Source organism: Fukomys damarensis, unplaced genomic scaffold, assembly GCF_012274545.1.
Source record: "Fukomys damarensis isolate Sample0158 unplaced genomic scaffold, DMR_v1.0_HiC HiC_scaffold_5, whole genome shotgun sequence".
Lineage (NCBI taxonomy): Eukaryota > Metazoa > Chordata > Mammalia > Rodentia > Bathyergidae > Fukomys > Fukomys damarensis.
In genome coordinates, this window is record NW_022900917.1 from 42,128,412 (window position 1) to 42,146,411 (window position 18,000).

Sequence of the window (18,000 nt, forward strand, 5' to 3'; positions counted from 1 at the left end):
CATGTAGAGGTACAAATTCCCAACAAGGAATGTAACTGTACTGTATCCCTAAAATGTACCAATAAACTCAATTAAAGCTGAAAAAAAAAAGTTGTCCCTAAGATAATTCTCTGGTATTTCTGCACAACATTCGCTGTTGGTTTAGTTCCGAAAAATAATTCTTTCTTTTAAAAAAATTAGTTTATGCTATCATTATTTGCTGATGATATGATACTCTACATTGAAGATCCAAAAAACTCCACCAAAAAACTTCTAGACTTAATTGACAGATTCAGTAAAGTATCTGGATACAAGGTGAATACCCAAAAATCAATAGCCTTTCTATACACAAATAACAGACAGACAGAAAGAGAAATAAGGGAAAAAATTCCTTTTACAATAGCATCCAAAAAAATGAAGTATCTAGGAATCAATCTAACAAAAGAAACAAAAGATCTCTACACTGAAAACTACAGCACTCTGAAAAAAGAAATCGAAGAGGATATAAAAAAATGGAAAGATATCCCCTGCTCCTGGGTAGGAAGAATCAACATAGTGAAAATGGCCATACTACCGAAACTGCTATATACATTCAATGCAATGCCAATTGAAATTCCAACACTATATTTCACAGAACTAGAAAAAAGAATCCAAAAATTCATTTGGAACCACAAGAGACCTAGAATAGCAAAAGCCATTATAGGCAACAGTCACATGGCACCAGGTGTAACAATTCCCAATTTGAAACTATACTACAAAGCCACTGTGATAAAATCAGCATGGTACTGGCAAAGAAATAGGCCTGAGGATCAATGGAACAGACTGGAAGACACAAAAACAAATGCAGATGTACTCAGCTACCTCATCTTCGACAAAGGAGCTCACCATCCTCAGTGGAGGAAAGATAGCCTCTTTAATAAATGGTGTTGGAAAAACTGGATATCAACCTGTCACAGATTAAAATTAGACCCTTATCTTTCGCCATGCACTAAATTAAAATCCAAATGGATTAAAGATCTAAATATTAAAACAGAAACATTAAACTTGCTGGAAAGTAAGTTAGGCAGAACTCTGGAAGACATTGGTATAGGAAAAGACTTTATGAACAAATCCTCAGTAGCACGGGAACTAGCAGAAAGAATCAACAACTGGGATCTCATCTTACTAAAAAGCTTCTGTACTTCAAAAGAAACCATTAGCAGAACTAAGAGACAATCTACAATGTGGGAAAAAATTTTTACCAGCTGTACCTCAGACAAAGGACTATTATCAAGGATATATAAAGAACTCAAAACAATCAGTCCCCCCAAATATAAAGACCCGATCCAAAAATGGGCATCCGAAATGAACAGACATTTCTCATACAAAGAAGTGAAAGCAGCAAGAAAATATATGAAAAAATGTTCCACATCACTGGTCATTCGAGAGATGCAGATGAAAACAACACTGAGATTCCACCTCACCCCACAAAGAATGGCTGCTATCAAGAAATCACACAATAACAAATGTTGGCGGGGTTGTGGGGAGAAAGGAACCCTCCTCCATTGTTGGTGGGAGTGCAGACTAGTGCAACCACTATGGAAATCAATATGGAGATACCTCAAAGAGCTTGGACTGGAGGTTCCATTTGACCCAGCCATCCCTCTGTTGGGTATCTTTCCAAGAGAACTAAAAGAATCATATCACAGAGAAGTATGTGCACCCATGTTTATAGCGGCACAGTTTGTAATAGCTAAATCTTGGAAACAACCTATTTGCCCATCCGTTGGAAACTGGATAAAGAAGTTGTGGTTTTTCTATAAAATGGAATATTACTCAGCCATAAAGAGCGAGAGAATAGATTCATTCATAGGAAAATGGATACATATTGAAGATATACTCCTAAGTGAAATAAATAAGTCCCACATGTGTAAATACCAAATAGTTTCCCTGGTGTGAATATTCTGCAACAATGCATAAGATTCTAATAAGATTACTGACATTTAGAAATGGGAGGAAAGGAGCTAAAGGTGTAGGGAAGGTGTGATACGTAGGGGAAGAACAAAAAGGGAAAAGAAAAAAATGTGAGAGAATGAAAAGATGAAAATAAAGTGTTTGTAGATGGGGAGGGGAGGAGGGGGTGAAGGGAGGGCAGAGGTAAGGGGAAAAAATGAGAATCAAGACTTGCCATGTAAAGGTACATGATCCCAACAATGAATGTAACTGTACTGTATCCCTAAATGTACCAATAAACTCAATAAAAAAAAATTAGTTTATGGATGTTTATATAACAATCTGGTCATCATTGAATCAAAATTTATGGACTGCAAGGATAGCTTATCTTTAAGTGCTCTTTCCAATAAGTCTGAGGTTTTCTCAGAAGACTTTTAATGTTGAAAAGTAATCAACAATGAATGTAACTGTACTGTATCCCTAAATGTACCAATAAACTCAATAAAAAAAAATTAGTTTATGGATGTTTATATAACAATCTGGTCATCATTGAATCAAAATTTATGGACTGCAAGGATAGCTTATCTTTAAGTGCTCTTTCCAATAAGTCTGAGTTTTTCTCAGAAGACTTTTAATGTTATGAAAAGTAAATTCTTTTACCGTGAATGTCCTGTGGATGAAAGCGACTTGTCAATAAATAGCAGTGACTACTCACGTTTATCTTGTTCTGCTTCCACTCCTTCACTCTCTGGGTCACTTGGCAAGAGCCACGGTCGATGGACCACCTGCAGCTGCTTTAAGGATTCATCCTGCCAGGCAGTAAAGCATTTTAGATTAAACTCCAGACTAGTATCATAAACACTGATATGGGTGAACAGTTCAGTGTCTACAAACTGCATGTTCGAAACCCATAAAAAGAATTCCTCCATGACAGGGAAGAGTTTTAAGCAAAAATTCATGTTTATGTCATAGACACAAGCCACAGAGTTCTAAATTCATTTTTAATGTTCTCTGTCTAGTAACATTTAGAATCTTAATTAGAAAAATATAAATTATGTTCCTCTTGAATTAATATTTTCAAGGAAATGCTAGCACTCATTCTTGAACATACCATAATGACTCCCTTCAAATATCCATAAAATTGTACAAAATATGCTTCTTTCCCATCAAAGTTAAATTTTCCTTTAATGAGTACAAAGGTCAGTAGGGTGTAGGAAACACTGGATTTTATCCTTCAGTACTTTGTTCTCACCTTCCTCTTCTCACGTCTTTGTGGGTTGTTTGTCACAAATTCCCAAGCTGAAGAGATCCTTTTGCCTCAGCCTCCTGACTAGCTGGGACTACCAATGCATATCCTTGCACCCAATTCCGCATATTTTTTAAAATATTTCTCAGTATTTGTTGCTGTTCTTTCCCTTTTGTTGTTGACAAAAAGTAGACCTTTATCTGTAGTAATAGCCACATTTGAAATATTTTAAGATCAAGTTGTGTACCTTGCTTTGCTGAAAATCTTTCAGCGGCTTTCTCATTACTACTAAAATAAAATTTAACCTAAGGCTCTTCACGATCCATACTTGCTAGCCTGATCAACCACATTACCATTTCCATTCTATCTCCACCTCTCTAGCTATACTTAATGGGAAGCTTGAATTGTAAGCAACCGGGACATTTTACACATTTCCTATTTCTCTCAAACTTTAACCTCCTCCAAATCTCAGGTGTCAGCTCAACCGGAAGTCTTCCTTAACCCTACAAGGCCTCTATTCTTTTGTGTTCTTGATGTACCAATATAACCATTACTGTATTGCATTGCTCCTTCATATTTTCCTGCCTTAAGAATAACATGAAAGGTCCTTGAGGGAGTGGGTAACTATTTTCTTCTCTGCATTTTCAAAGCCTATTATAAGAACTCATAGAGGAAATATTTTTGTAGGAGAAAATAAGAAAGAAAAGACAAGAGAAGAGAAAATAAGGAGAAGAAAAAGGTCGGTCTCCTTTGGAACAAAATAAGTAACAATTTTAGATTTATTCAGTAATATTCAAGAAAATCTTTTAAAATCTATTTTGAAAATTAAAGATACAAAAATCAATATGACCTGCTAATTCACTCTTTCGACCCTTCAAACTCAGTCATTATTTTCCCTGTTTCAATGATTTTTTTCCAATTTGAACTATTTTTCATTTGTTCACACAAATATTAATATGATAAAAATAAACAACCACAATCCTTGAATTTTAAGGAATATGACATTATGAAACGTTAAATGCTTAATTTGCTTCAAACAAATTGCAAAGGAGAGAAGCATCCAATTTGCTAAATTTTGATTTTGATGATAATTTCTGGAGAAGTTCAGTTCCAATCAACAGGAACTATTTTAGGGCAGTTGAAACTACTCTGTATAATAGAAAGTCTAAGGCATTAAACATGTGTTGAAACCCAATGAAATGTACCCCATTGTGTAAACATTTATGAATACAAAAAAGATTAATTAGACTGGGGATCCCACGATGGAAGGCAAATATACCACTTGCACAAACACACACACACACACACACACACACACACACAAACACACAAGAATTCAAATGCATTATAAAGATATAGGAAGCAATCTCACTGAAATGGGTAGATAATCAAGTGTTGACCTAAGTAATACTGAAAGTGATTAGAGCCTAAAAGACCAAACACAAATGAATTGCAAGCAAGAACTGCACTTTGATAATGTTTCTCATGGGCATACAAGTCAGTAATTCTGAAATACCATTCATATATTCTGAAATTAAGTAATGAAATAAATGAGTGGCAGATAATTTCTCACTCTTGGAGTAGGAGTTAAAGACGAACAGGGGAGAAGGCTAGAATAATCTGTGTGCATTGGAGCTGGAGACATCAAGATAAACTGTTTAGCTTTCCACACATACAGTGGTTACATCTAAAATATTTATATAAATTGGTGGATATAAATTATTATATACACTCATATCTCATGCTTTGACAGCTGCAAAGGCTTAGCAGCAATGATAAACAGAAGAAACAAACATATCTACCACACAAATTTGGTCTTTTGCTATTGAAAGACTCAGAACTCTCAGAGAAATTTTTGAGTCTAGGACTCAATAATTTGAGGCAGGAAATATACAAAATAAGTTAGAACATCTTGTAATGCCAAAAAGTTAGAGCGTTGAAGCACACAACACATACAAAATGGTGGTGGGGTATGTCCAAGAGATAAAGGAGCTAATTTAAGGTATCAATAGTCAAAACTAGAACAATCTGAGCAAAAAACAAATGAGACCATTGGGTTATTAATGAAAATATAAAACAAATATATATGAGTTCATAATAATAAAAATGACTGAATCTCTAAATGAATGAATGAACATACACAAATATACATCCAGGGGGATTTTTAAAAATTTATGTAGATAGTCTGTCCTTAAAGAGACAGAAAATAACTTCCCATTCTTCATTTGTGAACTGTGTATGGTGATTTAAAAAATTAGTATGAAAAGGGTGACAAGAATAGCAGCTTTACGGTAGAAAAACTTGACAAATATGTTCTTATGCCAGCTAATCAAAGCCAACATTAATACCAATAAATTGTACAGATAACATGTACCTTTGATAGTATATGATAAAAATGAACTTATCTCTAAGTTTTTCTTTTTAATACCACATCATACCAATCCAATTATGAAGAAAATATCAAGCAAAGAACAATCTACAAAATATCTAACCAATGCTCCTCAAAACTGTTATGATCATAAAACACAAGGTTAGCCTGAGAAATGCTGCAACTGAAAGAGCCAACTAAATGTCAGGTGGTGTCTTGGATGGGGTCCTGGAACAGGGAAAGGACATTAGGAAAAACTTTAGGAAAACTGGACAAAGACTGGACTTTATTACTAATAATTTATCAATAATGGGTTTATTAATTGTGGGAAATACAGATACTAACATTAGGTATTAATAATACTTAAAATTGTATAGGAGATAGTAACTTTGTGTTATCTTTGTAATAATTCAGCAAACCCAAAACTGTTGTAATAAAAATGCATATTTTAAAAATTGAAAGAAAGACAAAATTTTGAAAGTGAACTTCATTTAAAAAATAAGAACACAACATTTTTAGCAAGAGCAAGCCCTGAAAATAGCCTGTCATTTGGATTGAAACTTAAATTCCTATCAAATGAAAGCTGGAAACAAGGGAAATGTCCTTGTTCCAGGGATCAGGAGGACCAGCTTTTACCCGGCTAGTTTAAGGACTTGTTACCTTCCCTCTTAGAATGGACTGAAGACAGTGAAGGTACTAGATTAGATGATATCTAGTACTTCACCAATGATCCTTGTGTATAATGCAAGAGGGCTACTGAAAGAAAATTTAGCAAAAAATTAAAAGATATTCAATCTTACAATATACTACTTACATATAAATCCATGTTAATTTTTAGAATTTAACTTAATTTTAAAAAATTATGTTAGTAGATTTGGCCTTATAGTTTTATGTTTGTTTTTGTTTTTTGTTTTTTTTGGTACCAGGGATCAAACTCGGATCCTTGCGCTTGCAAGTCAGGCAGCAGAATAACTGAGCTAAATTTCCAGCCCATGGCCTTATAATTCTGTATTGAACAGGCAGTACAACTGTGAAGATTCTTAGATTTAAAATTTTGTAACCATGCATCATATGGTAAAAATAAAATTTCAAAATTTCCAAATTAATAGAGAGGGAAAAGCTGAAGCCCTACATTTTATTCAGAAATAAGATATGCAATCTCTGATGCTTAAAGAACAAATTATTTTTAGATGGATGAATTTTTTAAATTAGAAACAAATGATTGAAGCTACTCAGTTAAAAAACAGAAAAGGTTAAAGTTACAATTAGAAAATGTTTTTAACTAAAAAATTGTTTGGTTATTAAATTTTCATCCGACATACTAAATCCATCTGCATAAGAAAAGATATAACTGCTGGGCCGGGGATTTAGCTCAGCGGTCCTGCCTTGCAAGAGCAAGGACCCGAGTTCAATCCCCGGTACCAAAACAAACAAACAACAACAACAAAAAAAAACAAAGAAAAGATATTGTTATTTTTTCCCACAATAATGCAGAACTACTGTGCTAGCCAATATGGCAATACTGCTGATTGATTTCTGGTTTTTATGGCTTTACTCCTGAACAGATAAGCAGCCTTAACTATGTATGCTTTGTTTGCTGCAAATTACAAAAGGAATAAAAGAAACAATAGCTCAGTAAAATATGCAGTTTGGGAATAACTTTGAAATATTAAGTTATTATAATCATAAAGACAGAATAAATATTAATATTAATTGAAGATTTAAACTTTACTTTGGTTTTCCATAAAATAGAATTAGTAATATAACATACCTGTTTATCAGTGCCAACAGGCAGCACTGTTAAAATCCACAGCTTGACCAATCAGCCTAATTATTTCTGATTGAATCAAGAAGCTCAAATCTTGAACATTTTCAAAAACAAGAGCTCATGTGTTCTTCTTTGCTAAGTTTATTCAATAATTTTCTTCAGGAATATTAAATGATTTCTGAGTGCATGACAAATTCATATCCCCAGGAGTAAGTTGTCTGGGTTGCTTTTAAAAGAAATGCCATTCATTCCTTTTCTAAAACACTTTCACTCTTAGTATAGCAAGCGTCCAGGGACTAGGAGTGGTGGGAAATGGTGACACGGATCATATGGAAAACAGTTGGCAGTCCTGAGTCAACATAGCTTTCTATCTGCTAACAGAATAAGTGCTTTATAAACTTCACAATATTGTTATTCCATATGGATAGCTTATTTATGGATTCCATGAATGCAATCAATCAGTGATTCATGTCATGCATAGGCATAAAAGTTCAGTACATTTAGAGAAGAAAAAAGTTCTTTTGCTCAAAATTTGACCATTGACCACTTCAATTCTGAATTAACTAAGTACATTGCCTCTTTGGTAGAAGTACGTAAATAATGCACAAAATATTACTTTCCATCTTTCAGAGAAAATCACCTTCATTCTACCTCTGTAATAGTAGGATATTTATAAATAAGGATCCCTGAAGCATGGTGTGTATGAAAAATATGGTAACACAAAGCACAACATGATTTCTGCTTTAAGAAGTTTCTGATATATTTCCAAGGGGTGATCAAAAGTACAATGAATATTTAAATTAAAACCTTATTAGAGTAAAAGGCACATTGCCAGGAATGAGGGGATGTGTGTTTCAAGGAAGAGGGAGCGCTTGAAAGGGATTAATGGCAAGGTGTCTTTCACCATAATAATTTTTTTAAAAAAATAAATAATCACTGTATTTTTATATGGGAATTTTCTTTATTTTTTATTTTATTAGTGCATGTTTTGTTGGAATAGATAATTATTACATTCACTGTCGGGAATTGGTACAAATACATAACATTTCAGCTCCCTTCTTTTGCCCTCTCTCTTCATCCTCTTTTCATTTTTTCCACTGTATTTTTTTTTGTCATACCCTATAGTAGCCTGCTACTACTGACAGACTTAATCATATGTACTTCTATTAAATGATATCCCCATATATGATTTATATAGTTAAATAACAAGTTTGTATATAACTTCCCTTTTGGGGTTTAGTAATGAAATGTCCTCTACGATTATGATGAAACTCATAATTTTAAAAGTGAATTAGAATTCTCTAGCCCACTTCTTTCAGGGATTGTAAAGAGGAATTAACACATAGGAAAAAAGGGTTAGCCATGTTTAGGAGATGTGAGCTTGAATGAATAGGATCTAGGAAAAGGAAAAGAAAGAAAGCAATAAGGTAGTTTGAAAAGAAATATGGTAGATTGTAGAGAAACATTCCAAATAAATTCAAAATACTTTCATAAATTTACATGACAACTTCGCTATAGGACACTGTCCTATTCATCAGGACTAAACTCCATCTTCTTTTGTAACATGAAAGCTTTTTTCCCCCAAGGAAACTATAGTGTAAATGCAGCTGCAGAAGACTTTAAAAATGTAGTTGTCGAAAAACAAGTCATCTCCTAAGCCACTCTTCCCGTTATCAGTTTCTATAGAAGCTCCAGATCTTTCACTAACTTTAGATTTTTACTAGTTTTTAATTTGTAGAAAATTATAAAAATGTAAATGACTCTTGTCTGTATAAATACAACTTCCATACATTGGAATGTGATTAATTATCATCATGTGGTTATTCCATTTTGACAATTTTGGCATGTATTTATAAAATAATTTCGGCATCTCTCATCTGACTATATATGCATTTGAATTCTCCTTTGAACCATTTATAACTTTTATCTGTTCCCTCATTGATTCCTCAGTTTTATAAATCATTGACATGTTCATTGTGTTTCTATATGAGAGCTACAATTCTTTTTAAAAATTGCTACTTTACAGCACCTATTCTTAATGATGATTATTTATTCTTAATGAATTTCAATGATCAGATAGAATTTTCCTAAAGAAAAAATCTTGTTTCCTATGTAGAATAAAATTTCAACAGAAAAAAATTATTTTAATTGTGTAAAAAGTAAATCCCCGTACAGAATAAAAAGTCACTTATCTTTCTATCTACTTTAGATGACAATATCATGCCTTCTCCATCAGGAATACAATTGGAATTTCATTACATTAGAGATCACAGAATATAGCACGAGAGAAACAATACAGGCAGGCCAGAATTGGCATAAGAAATGACTCTGAGGTACTTTTTTGCATAAAACTGATCCCCTTTCCACTTCAGATGGCATAGCTGGCAAAGTCTGCTCCAACAGATATGAGAAAAGCTTGCCTGCTCTGTGTTGCTGTTCCCATCTGACATCCTTAGAGTTTGTGAAGCTGCCACTTAGCACCTTGAGTGAGTTCACACTCCCATGTGTGTGTTCTAGCCTTCACAAACTAACTTTTTGAAATTTTGAGGGACTCTTTATACTGCTTTCTAAAAAGCTTTAAAAAATCGTGAGTCCGATCTTTAGTTCTTTATATTTTCTTAAACACTTAAGTAATAATGCTTATCTATCATGTAAACACATTGTATCCTATTCATGATTAGAGTATTATAAACCAATGCTATATATTGATTCTCAATTTATGGAACAATGTGATATTTTAAATAAATTAGCTTCTCTACAAAAGGTTTGACAATCAAGATTTGAAAATACTCGAATTTGATATTGTTTCTATTCCATATAGTTTTTCAAGGAATATTAATATCGCTGTTCTAAAACCTAAAACTTCTATGATACAAAATCATTTTTACCTTGAGTCATCAAATGCCTTACACATAAAAAGGATGAAATTTTAAAATTTTTACTTAGAGTTATTTTGAGGATTAGGGAAAGCAAACTAAGATATCCTTTTTTTAATTTAATCAAATACACAAGTACTAGTCTTAAAAAAAAACATTAGAAAGTAGAAAATATAGGATAAAACATATTTTAGCCTTACTTATAAGAGAGACTACACTTTTTCTTTAGTTTCAATTTACTTCTAAACATAATTGACTAATGTCATGTGGTTATGATTCTGTCTCATTATAAGACTGTATGAAAAAACCTCAGAGATTTTCATGTGCAGAGTTGTTTAAACTTTAGCAAGAAATGTTAAATATATAAAAAAATATAAACACTATGGTTTATTTCAATTTTAGTGTGTACTAAATAAAAGAAAATGTTTGCTAGTTCAGTTTTATCTTCAATGATTCTAACATTAACAAATATTGTTCTTTACTGTTTACTGACTCAAACATGAAGAAAAAGGGCAAAAGTGAAATAAAAGAATAAATGAGAAAAAAACAAAATAATGGTTCATATTCTAAATATGTTCTCAATGGAAAAAAGTTTGAATGTATACTTTCTAAGTATCAAAGGATAAAAGTCTGCTAAAAGAAACTATTAATGCTAATAATTCAGTAATCAGAGTGATACTTAATTTTACTATAATGATTATTTATTGGTTTAAGAAAGAGTTAATATATAAGTATCAATTGATAATAAGTGAAAATACTTTGTAATATTAAACCTTGGAGGGAAAAAAGGTTTACAGTGGGAAGTTCACAAATACAAAACTCAAACTGGAAATCTTTAATGAATATGTAAAGCTAGAAGATTTTATTCCTCCAATAAACAAAATAGAATATTATTGGGAGTCAGATGAGTAAATCAAGCTTGTCAAATTGACAAAGCTGTTTTCTTCACCAGTAGCTGACAACACTTGGTGTCTCCCTGGATATGTGCAATTAGTGTCTAGAAATAATTCAGAGAGAACACTTTAAAGGAGTACTTTTCAACAGTCAGCTGTGTTTATGAATCACATGAAGACAATGCTAGGATAAAGATTTTGATTCCTTTGGACTCAGCAAGTCCTAAGGTTTTATATTTCTCAGAAATACCAATATTGTGGCCAGAGGACTATGCTTTGAAGAACAAGGCCTTCAAGAATTTCCAAAGAGAAGGCACAAATTCTCAACCTTGCCATATTCAGCATGTGTGGTTATATACAATATGAACATGTCCATTAAACATTGATGATTTCAGAGAAAGCAGGGAACTACAAAGATAGGAACTACGGAATTAGAATAAAATTCATGCTGATGTTTCTGTAGTGTCACTGCCTCAGTACTCCCTCCTCCCCAGTTAGAACTAGAGAGGCCACCTCACAAAAGGCATCAGAACACATTCTGGGAGACCTGCCAACTCCAGCTCCACCAAGAAGTAGAGAATGCTGAGCCGATCTCTTAGGCGACCACAAAATCCTAAAGGGAGTTTCTGTTGGTGACTACCTTGAAAATAGTGTCTTCCTACTTTTGGGCAACATTGATTGTTTTAATGAGGTCTCCTTAATATCTGCACTAAATTTATGAAATTTAAATTTAGTGTTTGTGTTTTCATTTTATAATTGTTTTCTTTTTTCTTCTCTGTTTACAAGTACTTTGACTTTTCCAACCAGAATTCAAACATCTATCTAGTTCTTTTCTACACCTTTCTTACTCCTCCTCCACGTGTTTTGGTAAAGGTTCAGCCACCTCTAAATAAGTATGTAATTCTTGAAAGGCTGCTGTGCACTCTAATCTCCTCTCTAAGTGATGCTTAGAAACAAGTTAAAGTATCGGTATACTATTCTGAATATATATATATATATATATATAGCTTATTCAGAAAGCATAGGCTGTCTTTTGCCCGGATTTGGATGTACAAGAATAATTAGAGAAACGGATACTATGCTGCTAAGAAGTAACTTTCAAACCAAATATTTGGTACTACTATGATATCATCACCAAGCTGTTTCCTGTCCTCTTCACCTGCAGCAAATTCACATGTCTCATTTAGTGACCACTTTGGCTTGGCCTCAGATCAAGTCCTAGTCCTCTGTTCACTGATCTTTCCTGAGAATTCTCTAATACTTGGTCATCAGTCCACAATAAAACGACATAAAAGACCCTTTAATGTCTTCAACAACAAGCCTAAGAATCAGGTTTTGCAAGATAATTATATTTAAATTATTGGGACAGCATTCTGCATAATAGCTTGCCAAATAACAACATTTTGATGAGTATTTATCACATGCATGAATGCCCACCTGGTATTAGATTGTCCTTTAAATAAGAACAATGATTGTCTTTTTTTTTCTTTTGTTCATATCTATATAAAACATGAACTTTTTTTATTAGGCTATCAACAAATGCTTGTGAATGAAAATATATGCCACCTGGTATTAGATTGTCCTTTAAATAAGAACAATGATTGTCTTTTTTTTTCTTTTGTTCATGTCTATATAAAACATGAACTTTTTTTATTAGGCTATCAACAAGTGCTTGTGAATGAAAATATATGCTAGGGTCAGGGATTTAGCTCAGTGGTTCAGTGGCCTGCCTTGCAAGCGCAAGGACCCGAGTTCAATCCGCGGTACCAAAAAAAAAAAGAAAGAAAATATATGCTAGCACCAAGTTTATGAAATTTTATCTTGTTGTTTGGGATGACTAAATTGATGCAATGTTTCTCTACCAGTGAAGAACAAGCATTACTTTGGTGATACATTATTTTTGTGGACATAACCAGTGAACACATATGGGTTAGGAACCCTACAGGTAAGTGGAGAAAGCCCAAAATGAGTGTTCCATCTTATGTGATTCACTGATTTCAGACTATGTTTATAAGGCCATCTTGAAACTCACTTCTTCAGTATAGTTTTTCTGTGATGATCCTCCACTGGAGACTTCTTCCTAGAAACAAAGAGCAAGAGATTTTGAGAACGTTAAGAGAGAGGGCAGAAAGGATGATCGTGGAGGGTAATGAGGTCGAAGAGCTATGCCAAATCCTTATCCTTCCCAGCCTTCTTGACCAACTTATGATGTTATCAATTTGTCAACTGAATATTCTTGGAAGGAGAGTTTTTTTCAGGGCAGTGATACATCTTTTCAGTGGATTTTAGTTCATGAAAACAAATAAACAGCTAGAATAGTAACTAAATCTCAGAATAGAATTTTAAATTTTAAATTTTTTTCATTGTAAGTGCTTAACATTAGAATAAAAGCAGTCACTAGATCTGTATTCTATAACTTTATGTGAAGATCAATCACCTGACTTCATAAATATTGTATGGAAAGATAACATGTCTTAAGCTTTTAAATCCAATTTTTACATTCAGTCTTTCTCACTTTATTAGCATTTAATTAGTAAATTCTCTATTATTTGTGCCTTTTATTAGCACTTCATTGAGCACTCATAACCACTGAGATTTGAATCATTGTGATTTAAAACATGGAATTAAACATACATCTCAAATTTTCAAACAAATTGCTAGTTTGGACAAGTTTTATTTTTGTACTCCACAGCCAGAGACATTTGGAAATAAATTGTCATATATCATGTAATGATAAATTCTAGGATACCATATGTGTTTAAAATGTAACTAAATAAATGTGAATAAAGCTTACATTTGTTTCCACAGAGTCTTTCACTTTTCAAGAACACTCACATATATTAGCTCATTGTTTTTCCACTACAATCCAGGGCAAGACAACCTCAGGCCAATATGATATATAGAAACACTGAAGCCAGGAGGGGTAGGGTAAAGTGATTAAAGCCAAGGAGCTAGGTAAAACATCACTGGGATTGAATTATAGTCCTACAATCTTCTACCTCACTGAAATGAAAAAAAAAATCCTTTAAAAAAATTTTTGATATATCTTCTAGCACACTTCGAAGAGGGAGGGAAAGCAGCATCCTCATGTCAAAGCAAAAAATAAGCCACAGGTAAAATGTCAATATTCCTAAAAGCTTAGAAAGCACAGGTCAAACCACAGAGAAGATAATATTTCTTTCCAAATCATGTTTTCTACTAGCAAAAAAAATCAATATGCTACAGTTGAAATGCTTCCAAACTCTTCCAAACTTGGTTGAAATATGCATAAAATGGGAAAAAATATTGAAAGAGATAAGATAATTCTATTTTCTTAAACTAAAGCATAAACTATTTGGAAAAAAATCCAAATAAGTCCCTTAAGCCATAAGGAACTTAACTCAGAGTGCTCTAAGAAGACTGGAAACTTACTTCAGATATACTTCCTAGAGTTGAAATTGCTACACTATCTCCACTCCTTTGAACAACTAGCCAGGAGTGCTGCATCTCTTCTAGTTGGCTTATCCATGTGACATAACTGGTCCTTTGCATGCTAATAATCCTTTCTATTTTGATTTTGTTGCCAGGGGTAAGAGGACAAGGCAGCAAACAGCTTGGAGTTACAAATGTGCTCTCTGGGCAGCCTGCATGCAAAGCCTGCCTGGCAGGCTAACAGTAGGGCAGTGGAAAGCAGCTCCTGGCTGCTCACTGAACAAGGAGATTCATTTCCTGAGAGCTTGAGTACAATAGTTCTCTCAATTTGTTTGGACCTTTGTATTCTTCTACTAAGATTTGGTGGTGACTGGGTTTTCTGATGATCAAATATTAATAAAATAGGTTTCTTGATGGCATTGCTTCTTTCCACAGTGCCAGGTCTTTTGAATATCTAAACCAGTAAAAAAGAAATCCTTCTTATCAGATTGACAAAACTAGGAGCAGGGATTTAGCTCAGTGGTTCTGCCGCCTGCCTTGTAAGCACAAGGACCTGAGTTCAATCCCTAATCCAGTACCAAAAAAAAAAAAAAAAGATTGACAAAACCATAGTCAGGAAGTTATGAAGATGGAGGACTTCTTCCTGCCTGTCTGAGACAAGGACTTTCTTAAAGACTATCTAAAGGCCCTGAAGAGATTTATCCTTTTATTCATACCCTAAGATGTGCATACCTCTCCTGTATGCAGATTAAGGCAATTCAGCTTTTCTTTGACCTTCTTTAAGATTATAAGAATTCAGATAATATGCTTTTACTAGAACTGGCACCAGCAACTTGCACTTTCACCAATAAACTGATGTCTACTCATGTCTTGGTCCCCAAGACCAATGAATTTTTTATCTAAGTAGATTATATAAATTTTTCTCTTTTGCCTTTAAAACTTCCCATTGCCTCAACTTTCTTAAATACACTCATAACTTCCTATGGCATATGTATTCCCATTACAATCCTCTGTCATTCTTAAATAAGTATCATTATTCTTAGGAAAATATGTCTCTGATTATTATTTAAAATGGCAGGAGAAACATACATAACGTCATTTAATTCAGGAAACAGAATGTGGCTGCAACTGTCATTCATAAATCATTGAAAAGGTAGCAACAATAAATAAGGAACATAAACTACTCTAGAAAGAAAATACAAAGGAAATGGCCACTTTGCAGAGAAGACTTAGAAATGTGGCAAAAGGTGGATTGAACAAAACAAAGAATAAGATATCAGCATCTAATTCTTGGGGTCAAAAGAGATAACCTCAGTCAAGAGGCTCAATCCAGTTCATCTGGTTTAGGTTTCCCATTTCCGACATAGGACCACTGAAAGCTCTGGATTACCTCCTCCTCCCAGTGGGGGCGCTAGTTGAAATGAAATCCCTTTCAAAGCCCAAAGCTCTCAATTTCGGTATTAATTTTAAAGAATTGACAGCATAAATATCAAGTCATTCTCACAGCATAATACTTTGGTAATCACCTGGAAATGAATAAAAAATATCCAAATGCAATTTCCCTTGAAAAACAAAGAGTAAAGAAGATACAAAAGAGGAAGAAGGAGGCATGTGAAGAAAAGGGCAGAACACATGGACACTATTCCTTAAAAACATTTTTAAAGGTATTTCCTGAAATATGGTTTCACTGATCATGAATTCCTAATATAATCATAATTAAGATGAAGATGTTTTAAATGTGAATCAGAAAACATATTATAAACTCAGAGAAAGTTGAAGAAGATAGTTAACATGATTACTGCTGAGCATATCAGATGGAGCATTGGCTGTCAGAGAAGACTATTGTCATTGTCTTGGTTATTTTAGAGTTAAAGAAATATTCTCAGTAAGATGGAATGTCATAGACATAGATCCACAAGCTCCTCGATACATTGCCATTTTTCACTATTTCATGCCTCTCGTTTCAGTCAATTAAGAATTTTCTATTCACCTCTTACTGATCCTCCCACAAAGTGCAAACAGACTGACACTTTTGTGTAGGGCGCATTTATTGATGAATATATGTCTAAGATTTCTGGTATTAATTTCCTTCCAAAAAAGCCCCATGAGAGCCTTGCTTTGCTGAAATACTCTTCCTACCTTCTTCCAAATGAAACTAAACAACAGTTTTAACACAGAGTACTTCTTAAGAAGTACTTCAGGTATTTGTCACCCATACAAGGAAAGGAGCTCAAAATGGCTGGCTCTGGCATTTCTGAAACCAAGGCACCCATAAATCTTCACCCATTATTTCCTCTATAAGTATGTATCAAGCTCCTATTGGGTGCCGTGTACCATGCTGGGTGTTGAGACAAAAGCTGAACAAAAACTAATCTGTGCTGTAAAAAGATTACCTTGAGAAAACAAATATACAAACAATAAGAATCAAGAGCAAAAAAATTACTTGACACAAATGACCAAGGAGCCATGAAAAACATAAGATGAAAAGGAGAGGTAGCTAGGTACCTCAGTCAGAGGCACTAGAGAAACAGATATAATAGAAGAGTTTACAACTTTGGCTTACAAAGTCCACCCAGAGAGTCAGATGTGGAAGGGTGTAGAAGGTCTGTCTGCACACTGGAGACACACGTATCCAGTCAAAGGTTTGGAGCTCCCTGCAATGCCCCATATGAGTCCGCATCAGGAGGACGATGGGTCTGCAATGGAAGGCTGAAGGATCTGTGTCAGAAGCTGAAGGGCTTGAGCTGGAAGCCAAGAGATGACACCCAAGATGAAGTCAAAGAGGGGGGCTCCTCTGAAGAAATAGAAGCAGATCTGTCCTTCTTCATTTCCCCTTTACACCATCCAGGTGACAAGCTGCGGGGTGGGTCTTCCACACCCTAGGGTGTTGAATTGCTGAGTCAATTTACTTGACCTTCTTTTACTCAAAATGACAAAATCAACCGTCACAGTATCCTTTCATTTGTTTAACAGGTATGTACTGACAATTCTAGTGCATTGAAAACTGGTGTAGATGCATAAATATGGTGACGAAAAGTGCAGAGAGTAGCTTTTGAGGAAAATTATTTTCAAGTTCAGTTGTAAAAAATTAATTAGCCTGATGAAGGAGTTGAATAAGGACAGACTCATACCAGAAAAAGGGGTAAATTTTGTGCAAGGCCTCAGGCACCACAGAACAAATACCTGAGACCAAAAGAAATACAAGGTAGAGCATGATCACACTATGCACTGAAATGTGTACTGTATTTCCAGATGCAGAAAGATCACCACAATGTGTTACTTCTTAATTTCATACTGTGAGTTTCCACAAGTAGCTGCTTACATAGTAGCTAAATGATATGCTTTTTTAACTGCACTGTTATACAAGGTGATTGAATTTATGACACACAATGAAGAGACTGAAATTTAACTTTCAGAATTTGACAAATTGCATAGGTAGTAACTACTATGGTATTGAGGTCAAAGAGGACATGCAATGATATCTTTTCCCAACTGGTAGAAATAGAGTGCATGATTGTGGAAATTTA

The 18,000-nt window shown here is 34.0% G+C and overlaps 1 protein-coding gene across 1 annotated transcript in view; it reads right to left on the reverse strand.

Annotated features, from left to right (window-relative positions):
• CUNH8orf34 (chromosome unknown C8orf34 homolog) overlaps positions 1-18,000 on the reverse strand; it is a 358,931-nt gene that overhangs the window by 20,974 nt on the left and 319,957 nt on the right. The window contains 2 exon segments of the mRNA XM_010611479.2: positions 2,627-2,720; positions 13,095-13,142. Of these exon segments, the coding sequence (XP_010609781.1) occupies positions 2,627-2,720; positions 13,095-13,142 (142 nt within the window).